Source organism: Petromyzon marinus, unplaced genomic scaffold (assembly GCF_048934315.1).
Source record: "Petromyzon marinus isolate PM22_M1 ecotype Great Lakes invasive population unplaced genomic scaffold, UKy_Petmar_22M1.pri1.0 PM_G_Scaffold_88, whole genome shotgun sequence".
Taxonomy (NCBI): Eukaryota; Metazoa; Chordata; class Hyperoartia; order Petromyzontiformes; family Petromyzontidae; genus Petromyzon; species Petromyzon marinus.
The window spans coordinates 747,501-757,201 of NW_027423044.1; the positions used below are offsets into that span (position 1 = coordinate 747,501).

Genomic DNA, 9,701 nt, shown 5'->3' on the forward strand with positions numbered 1-9,701 from the left:
GATGTTGTTATTGTTGTTGTTGATGTTATTGTTGATGTTATTGTAGGGGCATAGCACCGTGTTGTTATTGTAGGGGCATAACACTGTGTTGATGTTATTGTTGATATTGTTGATGTTATTGTTGATGCTACTGTTGTTGATGTTATTGTAGGGGCACAGCGCCACCTGCTGATGGAAGAGGGTAACTTCGGTGCATCACGTGGTGCACCACGTGAGACATCACGTGGTGCACCACGTGATGTCTGGAATCCTCCGTCGTGGCTGTTCAAGTTCGTCGTCGTCATCGTCGTCATTGTCATCGTCGTCATTGTCATCGTCGTCATTGTCATCGTCGTCATCATCGTCGTCATTGTCATCATCATCGTCGTCATTGTCATCGTCATCGTCGTCATCATCGTCGTCGTCGTCGTCATCGTCGTCATCATCATCGTTGTCATCATCATCGTCGTCGTCATCGTCGTCATCATCGTCGTCGTCGTCGTCGTCGTCATCATCGTCGTCGTCATCATCATCGTCGTCGTCTTCACCACCCCGGGGTGCCGCTAGTGAGACGGCGCTGGCGACTGCTCTTACTGAGCAACAGACGGTGCCACTACTTGTGGTGAGGGTCAAAGTGCGTCTGCCCACGTAGGGCGGCGGTGTTCACGTTGTTGTTGTTGCTCTACGTCACTACAACTTGTTGTTGTTGCTCTACGTCACTACAACTTGTTGTTGCTCTACATCACTACAACTTGTTGTTGTTGCTCTACGTCACTACAACTTGTTGTTGTTGAATAAAGAAGCCCCTACAAGTATTGCCGACTCCCCAACTGCGTCACTACAACTTGTTGATGACTTAAAGCTTTCGCGAGTGCAGGAATTCATATTCTTTGGGGGACTTTCTATAAAGTCACGTGGGATATGTTCAGAAATAATAAAATAAACAAAGAAAACTACGACGTCTCGATCGCAACGCAGGTGACCGTCATCAGGAGGGGAAGAAGTGGGGCGATCGCTAAAGGCAAAGAAGAAGAAGCTGTTTTAAAGGATTAAAACGGGCGCAGCTCCAGCGTCCTGGATCACAAGCGGAGATGTTCACGTGAACTGGGAGAATCGACACAAGGGTGGAGAAATTTACAACTTGCGGTGATGTTCACGTGAACTGGGAGAATCGAGAGAAGGGTGGACGCATGAGCCGTGGAGAAATAAACAACTTGCGGTTATGTTCACGTGAACTGGGAGAATCGAGAGAAGGGTGGACGCATGAGCCGTGGAGAAATTAACAACTTGCGGTGAAGTTCACGTGAACTGGGAGAATCAAGACAAGGGTTGACGTATGAGCCGTGGAGAAATTAACAACTTGCGGTGATGTTCACGTGAAATGGGAGAATCAAGATAAGGGTTGACGTATGAGCCGTGGAGAAATTAACAACTTGCGGTGATGTTCACGTGAAATGGGAGAATCGAGAGAAGGGTGGACGCATGAGCCGTGGAGAAATTAACAACTTGCGGTGATGTTCACGTGAACTGGGAGAATCGAGAGAAGGGTGGACGCACGAGCCGTGGAGAAATTAACAACTTGCGGTGGGCCCAATGCACAGGGCGACACCGCGGGAACTGGAATTGATGGTCCCATCTTTAGTAAAATAAAACGAACATTGGGAGGTGACAGGATGGACACATCACAGCCAGTTACGACTTAAACTGGTCCATGACGTCCTTCCAATGATTGCTGAGTCTGTACCCATCCTCTCGGTTAAAATTGTGTCTGTGGATGGCCTCAATAACGAATCTTTGCTGATAGCCAGTGGGCTTACAAAGTAACTTCGTCTTAGAGAAATCTATTTTGCATGAGCCAACCGCATTAAAACAATGATCAGCCACGGCCGAGGTGTTGATCCTTCCGTGTTTCAAATCCGCCTTCTGCTCACGAACACGGCCCGATTAGTGTCGCTTAAATTTAGATTTAAAGCTTTCGTGACTGCAGTAATTCATATTCTTAGCTCTTTCGGTAAAGTCACGTTGAAGGGAAACAATAAAATAATAAAATATATATAAAACAATAAAAATTATCACGACGTTTCGACCAGTTCACGTGGTCGTTTGTGTTATGGTCGAAACGTCGTGAGAATTTTTATTGTTTTATATATATTTTATTATTTTATTGTTTCCCTTCAACGTGACTTACCGAAAGAGCTAAGAATAAGTGTCGCTTAGTTTCCCCAATGTAACTGCTGCCGCAGACACAGCTTGTGTTTGTAGACGCCGGGGTATTGCACGTCAGGGATCAACATCCTTCGCAGATGGGATTAGCTCACAGATTTTACGCACTGTGTTAAATCGAGCCTGGATCTTATGTGTTTGCTCAGGATTTTTGAAGTATTTTTGGTGACCCCTGCTAATGTATGGCAAGGTGATGGTTTTGATTGGGTCCTCAGATGGTTCTTTCCCAACAGGTGGGGTGATAGCTTTACGGATTGTGTGGTCCGAATATCCATTCGTCTTGAGAGCTTGGTGCGTGTTTCAGTTTTTCAGTTTCTTTATTTTGGTATAGCCCTGTGAGCCATTCGGCTCTTGAATCGGGTGCAACCACAACAAACAAAACAAAAATACGAACAAGAAAACATCTTAAAGTGATTCATCTTCTTTGGTTCTTTCGGTAACGTCACGTAGAATGATAATAAAATAATAAATTGATAAAATAAAATAACACAATAATATTCTCAATAATAATATTCTCAATATTATTGTGTTATTTTATTTTATCAATTTATTATTTTATTCTCATTCTACGTGGTGACTTTACCGAAAGAACCAAAGAAGATGAATCCTTGCAGTCATGAAAGCTTTAAATCGAAAACAAATCTTAAAGTGACTACTTTGTGTGACTGTGCAAACAGAAAATCCAGGAAAAAAACAGCAAAATATTCCTGAAAAAAGCACCGTGCACCAACGCTGTGTGCAAAAAATCCCAGTGGGATGCAGGTCAAACAACAACAACAACCACAACAACCACAAGAAAACTTAGATTAAGGCCATCAGTCTAACTCCGTACTACAAAAAAACAAACATGTCCAAACCAAAAAACGTTTTCCAAATCACCAAAAAATAAAGCCATTATTGCAACGTAACAGTGATCACAGGGACTGTGACCGAATTTGTACAATAAACTACATAAATAACATGTAACACCAAATCCTAGAGCCATAGCTGGCTGCATGAGTTGTTCTTGTGATACAGGTCAAAGGGTATTTTTGTTTTTCGATTTAAAGCTTTCGTGACTGCAAGGATTCATCTTCTGTGGTTCTTTCGGTAAAGTCATGTAGAATGAGAATAAAATATTAAATTGATAAAATAAAATAACACAATAAAATTATGACGTTTCGGCCACAACACAAGTGGCCTTCAACAGGTGAAGGGACGAGACTGTCTGGAGGAAAGAACCAAAGAAGGGTATTTTTGTGTTTTCAGGAAGCATCTCCCTCTGGAGCAACTCATTGTCTTTGAAATAGGGAGAACACTCGGATCATTAATCAGTTACATGGCACACCACTCAAAGGTTACACGTAGAGGAGGTTCATTCTCTGCAACACGAATTGTAGTTTTGTATTACGTGTTGACGTAGATTTTGTCGAACTAGGACATAGTTCATTTATTTGGTATAGCCCTGTGAGCCATTCGGCTCTTGAATCGGGTGCAACCACAACAAACAAAAAACATGAACAAGAAAACATCTTAAAGTGACTTTGTGTGACTGTGCAAACAGAAAATACAGGAAAAAAATATCAAAATATTCCTGAAATAGCACCGTACACCAACGCTGTATGCAAAAATCCCAGTGGGATGCAAGTCAAATAACAACAACCACAAGACAACTAAGATTAAGGCGATCAGTCTAACTCCGTACTACAATAAAGAAAAACATGGCCAAAACAAAACAAACTTTTCGAAATCACCAAAATAAAAGCCATAAATCCAATGTAACAGTGATCATAGGGACTGTGACAGAATTTTTAACAATAAACTACATAAATTATAACACCAAAATCTAGAGCCATATTTTAGGCCACTGAATAGCAGTGGCAGCTAGGGTTGTACAACTCCTCTAGAGCAGTTTTGAGTGAAAATCTCATAGGTAGTGATTCAAGTTGCAGTTTATTGGCAATAGCATTCCAGACCCTGGGGGCATCAATAGCAAAGGACCTTCCTCCAGTTTTTGTACGGCAATAGGGAATGTGAAGCTGGTAAATGAGCGAAGACCTGAGGTCAAATTTGTTCTTTGAAACAGGAGATCCAGTAGGTAGTCTGCGGAATTTTTTGTAAGTACATCGTGAATAAATAAGATCTGGTGCACAAGCCGTCGAACATTAAGAGATGTTAAGTTTGACCCAGTGTAGAGATCACAGTGGTGAGTCCTATATGGGCAGTTCAATGCAAATCTTAAGGCCGAGTGATAGATGGAATGAAGCCCAATTTTTATTTTTGTCTTTTTACCAATATAATCAATGTGATCTTCAAAACTAAGTTTTGAATCCAGGATGACCCCAAGATACTTATAGATCTTGACTTGCTCTATTTGATAATTATTCAAGGAATTATAATTGGGGAAAAATAACTTCCTGCTTTAGTCCCGGAGAGAAGCATAGCACCTTGGTTTTGGAGGTATTCAGGACTAGATTAAGAGAAACTAGCTGATGTTGTAGTTTTTTGAAATCACCCTGGAGCTTAGCAATCACGTCATCCGGAGAGCGGCCAGCGGTAATCAGTATCGTGTCATCTGCAAGAAGATTTACCCTGGAATGATCCAGTTCAGTGCCCAAGTCATTGACATAAAGAGAGAACAAGAGGGGGCCGAGGATGGAACCCTGTGGAACCCCTTTTGTTATCTTAACACTGTTTGACCTCCAACCATCTGTGAATACAGTTTGGGTGCGAGAAAAGAGGTAATTTTTTAACCATTGTACTGTGTTCTCGGAAAAACCGAGGCAACTTAGTTTACTAAGCAGGGTGTTGTGGTCAACTATCAAAAGCTTTGGACAGGTCAAGAAAAAGACAGGCACAGTACTGCTTATTATCAAGGCTATTGTAAATTTGATTCAAAGAGTCTAATGCAGCAGATGTGGTGCTGTATTTTTTCTGGAACCCAGATTGTTTTAGATCTAGTAGATTGTTGGTGGACAGGAAACTGCTAATTTGGTAGTTCAATAATTTTTCCAAAATTTTCATCAATGGGGACAAAATTGAGATAGGTCGGTAGTTATTGGGATCATCTTTAGGGCCCCCTTTGTAAAGTGGACGGACGTAGGAATGTTTCCATTCTAGAGGAACTGATGCTTCTTTGATGGACAGGTTGAAAATATGGGCTATAGGTTTGTATATTAGGTGACCAACAGTTAGTAGAGCAAAGACGGGAAAACTATCTGCTCCGGTAGAGGAGGACCCTTTGAGGTAGGACAGTTGTTTCAGAACATTATTTTCGTGGATTGGTTGGAAACTAAATTCGTTTAATGTTTGGACAGGGGTGTAGGAATTTGCAGGAGCAGGGGTGACTCCCAATACATTATCAAAAAGATTACCAGCTTCAGAAAAATGAAGGTTAAAATTGTCAACTATTTTTTTGGGATCTGAAAAATATTCCCCATTTCGGTGAAGCTCAACAGGCAGATTTTCTGTTTTGGATGCCTTTTCGATAGATTTGATTGTTTTCCAAAAAATCCTGGCATTTCTATGTGATTCCAGGAGAGTGGAGGAAAAATAGGCATTTTTTGCATGCCGTATTTTTTACGCATCTATTCCTTAAAATCCTGTATTCTAGCCAGTCATTTACCAAATTACTTTTCTGAGCACATGCCCAAGCCTTGTCCCTAGTTTTCATGAGCTTTGTAATCAAAGGATCATACCATGGTGGGCGGTTGCCTTTTGTTTTAAATCTAACCAACGGAGCATGTTTGTTAAGAATTTGGAGAAACGTGTACCTGAAAGTCTCCCAAGCCGTAGTCAGGTTGGGGATATCACAGACCTTATCAATATCCGAGTGAAGCACATCATTTGTAAATGCCTGAGTGCTGAAGTGCCTCAAAGAGTGCTTCTCAACAATTTTAAGGGGGGCTTTGGGTCTGGCTGATGATCTCACACCAAAAATGAAGGAGTGATCACTAAGTTTCGATTTAAAGCTTTCGTGACTGCAATGATTCATCTTCTTTGGTTCTTTCGGTAAAGTCACGTAGAATGATAATACAATAATAAATTGATAAAATAAAATTACACGACTCTAAGGTAATACCAACCGCATTTACACTAACCTCTTATGTTGCAACTTCTCTCAATGCAAAACGAATTCTAGCTAGAACTAGCTTCGCTCTTATCTCGGAAAAAATCAGACTTACACGCACCGAACTCGATCAGTTAGACAAGACACTCTACAAATCACACTTAACATTGACAGCAACAATGTCTACATCGGATTGGGAACATGTAGACAATATGACTACCTCTTCGGCTGCCACTATGTCGACCAAATGTAGGGACAATTTGATTTCCAAATTCAAGCACCTCTCCAGCAAATAATCGGACCCACACACCGAAAAGATAGACGTCAACAAAGTCGTAATTAATCGCAGTAACAGTTCCATTTCTGATGGTCTGAAATCCGTTTTAGCTAAAGGTCTAAACTTTGCTGTCACACCGAGACACTTACCGGTTAATGATATCTTTGCCCATGTCGACGTTGCACTCAAGGGCTTGAGTCCCATCGCTGCAGACGTAGCAAGATCTGAAATCGCTGCAACCCTCAAAAACGCTAAGTTGCCACCCAGCAACATCAGCAAAGACGAACGTTTTGAATTATCTCAATTAAAAAAGAGGGATGATATTGTCGTCCTCTCAGCCGACAAGGGCAATGCCACTGTCATCATGGACAAAACAATATAACAACAAAATTCAAGAACTACTCAACGATGGCAGCTATACAAAAATAAAAAGAGATCCCACCAACAGCCTGGTTACCAAAACGAACAAAATCATCTCTGATTCAACAGCATTAATTGATGAGACCAAACAGTTCTCGTTGAAACCCTCTGCTGCCAGACCACCAAGATTATATGGCCTTCCAAAGATACACAAAGAAGATACACCCCTTCGCCCCATCGTCTCTACTATCAACTCCCCCACCTATAAACTGGCACGTTTTCTTGCTGATATACTGCGACCTTTCACTGGAAAAACCACCTCTGCGGTACTAAATTCTACTCACCTGGTATCGACAATCAAAGGCATTTACCTGTCCCCAGACGACCTGCTTGTCAGTTTTGACGTGGTGTCCTTGTTCACCAAAGTCCCGGTACCTGACACCATCGCTATCATTGAAGACCTGGTTCATCAAGGACTGCACACTGATGTACCCCCCCTGGTGAGACATTGCTTAACCAACACATACTTCACCTGGAATGGAACTTTCTACAAACAAACTGAGGGCACCCCAATGGGCTCCCCCCTATCTCCGGGTGTAGCCAACGTATTCATGGAAAATTTTGAAACTGACGCCATCCAGACTGCCACTCTACGCCCGACCTTATGGGAGAGGTACGTGGATGACACCTTTGTCATCTGGCCACATGGCCAGCCTGCTCTAGACCAATTCCGCGACCACATCAATTCCATACACCCAGCCATCAGATTTACCATGGAGGTCGAAAAAGATGGCAAACTACCCTTTTTGGATGTCTTAATTAAAAGAAGACATGATGGTTCAATGAGCCACTCTGTCTACAGGAAAGCTACCCATACAGATGCTTACTTGAAACCGGATTCCCACCACCATCCATCCCAGAAGAACTCCCTCATCAAGACTCTATACCATAGAGCCCAATGCATTTCCGACCAGGAACACATTACCAGTGAACTCAAGCACGTACACCAGGCTCTCAGGGCTAATGCTTACTCCGACTACACAATCCGCAAAGCCATCACTCCAGTCATGAAGAAGGATTCTCTTGTGGAGCCACTCAAAACCATCACCTTACCCTACATTGCAGGGGTCACTAAAAAGATCTCCAAAATCCTGAAAAAACACAAGATCCAGGTCCGATTCAACACAATACACAAAATCCGTGATCTAGTTCCATCTGTAAAAGATGCTGTTCCATACATACAGTACCTGGGCGTTTACAAACTAAAGTGCCTCTGTGGTAGTAGCTACATTGGAGAAACCAAACGACATATCTCGGACCGCATCCGTGAACATAAAGCAGACTTGAAACACGGTAGGACGAACTCCTCTGCCGTGGCAGATCACTGTTATAATTCAGTGGGCTCACATGACATTGACTTCTCCAAGACGGAGGTTCTTTGCAAACCAACCGGCTACCATGAGATATTCGTTCATGAGGCCATTCACATATACAAGCACAGAGACAATTTCAACCGAGAAGATGAATTCTGGCTTAGTAACCATTGGAAAGATGTTTTAAACCATTTCCGTTCTTAAATAATTGTATTTTACGATGACCTTCAGACCGCAGCTCTTTCACCAGCATTGACTCTTAATACCTCTCACACCACGGTTAATGGTATGGTTTACAACATGGAGTATAATAGCGCCTCGCAGCTGTCTCTCTCCCCCTCCTCTGTTCCGACCTTGGATGAACTCGTCCGTCTGAACGGAGCCCGTAGCTATCCGTGTTGCTAAAGTTGAGGGTAAGAATCCACCCATATTTTCGCCATATAGCATTGTGATATATAACGACTTATTGTTGGCAGCTTAGCTGATTGGAGAATATAGAGTTTATTGATAACATTAAGGTAATTTATATTTTAGTTTTTTATTGGTTCACTATGTAGTATTCATTATACATTGTATAGGTATACCCAGTTACTGTGAATAGCTCAGATGTGTAGACCTTGACTTCAGCATAGCCATTTCTGTGACCAGTCACTAGCTAATCACTCAGTTATTTCAATGCTAAATTCGCCTAGTTATTTCAATGCTAAATTCTCCTGTTTGATTTGTACTAGGTGCCTCGGTGAATGTGTATGCTCTGACTTTAAACATAGCTATTTCTGTGACCAGTTACAAGCTAATCACTCAGCTATTTCAATGCTAAATTCTATGCTAATTCCTTTGTCACGGGGTGCCTCTGCGGATGTGTATGCTTTAACTTTAACATAGCCATTTCTGTGACCAGTCACAAGCTAATCACTCGGCCATTTCAGTGCTAAATTATATGCTAATTCCTTTGTCAAGGCGCTTTGTTTCTTCTGACACAGCTTAAAGGTCGTGATCTGAACGTGGCTTTTTTTCACTCCAGCGCTGTCCTACCAGACAGTCTCGTCCCTTCACCTGATGAAGGCCGCTTGTGTTGTGGCCGAAACGTCGTGAGAATATTATTGTGTTATTTTATTTTATCAATTTATTATTTTATTCTCATTCTACGTGACTTTACCGAAAGAACCAAAGAAGATGAATCCTTGCAGTCACGAAAGCTTTAAATCGAAAAGTCCGCTTTGTCTTGCAGTTCGATGGCATTATGACAATAATAATAATAACAGTGACGATAAAAATTAATTTGCTTGCTTCATGCCGCTGCTGGTGGAAGGGATTCTACTCGAGGGAGCTCTAGAGAGGGTACTTGGCCTACTCTTCCACGCTTGCCAGACTTCTTTGAGAGGCGGGAGTACGAGGACACGCTTTGGCCCACCATAGCGACCTACCCATCGAATACCAG

General features: G+C 42.1%; 2 protein-coding genes across 4 annotated transcripts in view; both read left to right on the plus strand.

Moving 5' to 3' along the window:
• LOC142921735 (uncharacterized) overlaps window positions 1-233 on the plus strand; it is a 35,503-nt gene extending 35,270 nt beyond the window's left edge. For 2 of the 3 annotated variants that reach the window (XR_012939632.1, XR_012939633.1), the window contains exon 11: window positions 152-183. The gene's annotated coding sequence lies outside the window, so the exon portion shown is untranslated. Of the gene's footprint in view, window positions 1-151 lie in introns of all 3 variants that reach the window. The other variant, XM_076063053.1, reaches the window with a different exon arrangement.
• LOC142921736 (uncharacterized) overlaps window positions 1-244 on the plus strand; it is a 1,623-nt gene extending 1,379 nt beyond the window's left edge. Inside the window, exon 2 of the mRNA XM_076063054.1 lies at window positions 1-244. This exon is cut by the window's left edge and continues 839 nt beyond it. Within this exon, the coding sequence (XP_075919169.1) occupies window positions 1-46 (46 nt within the window). The 3' untranslated portion in view covers window positions 47-244.
• The last annotated feature ends 9,457 nt before the right edge of the window (window positions 245-9,701 follow it).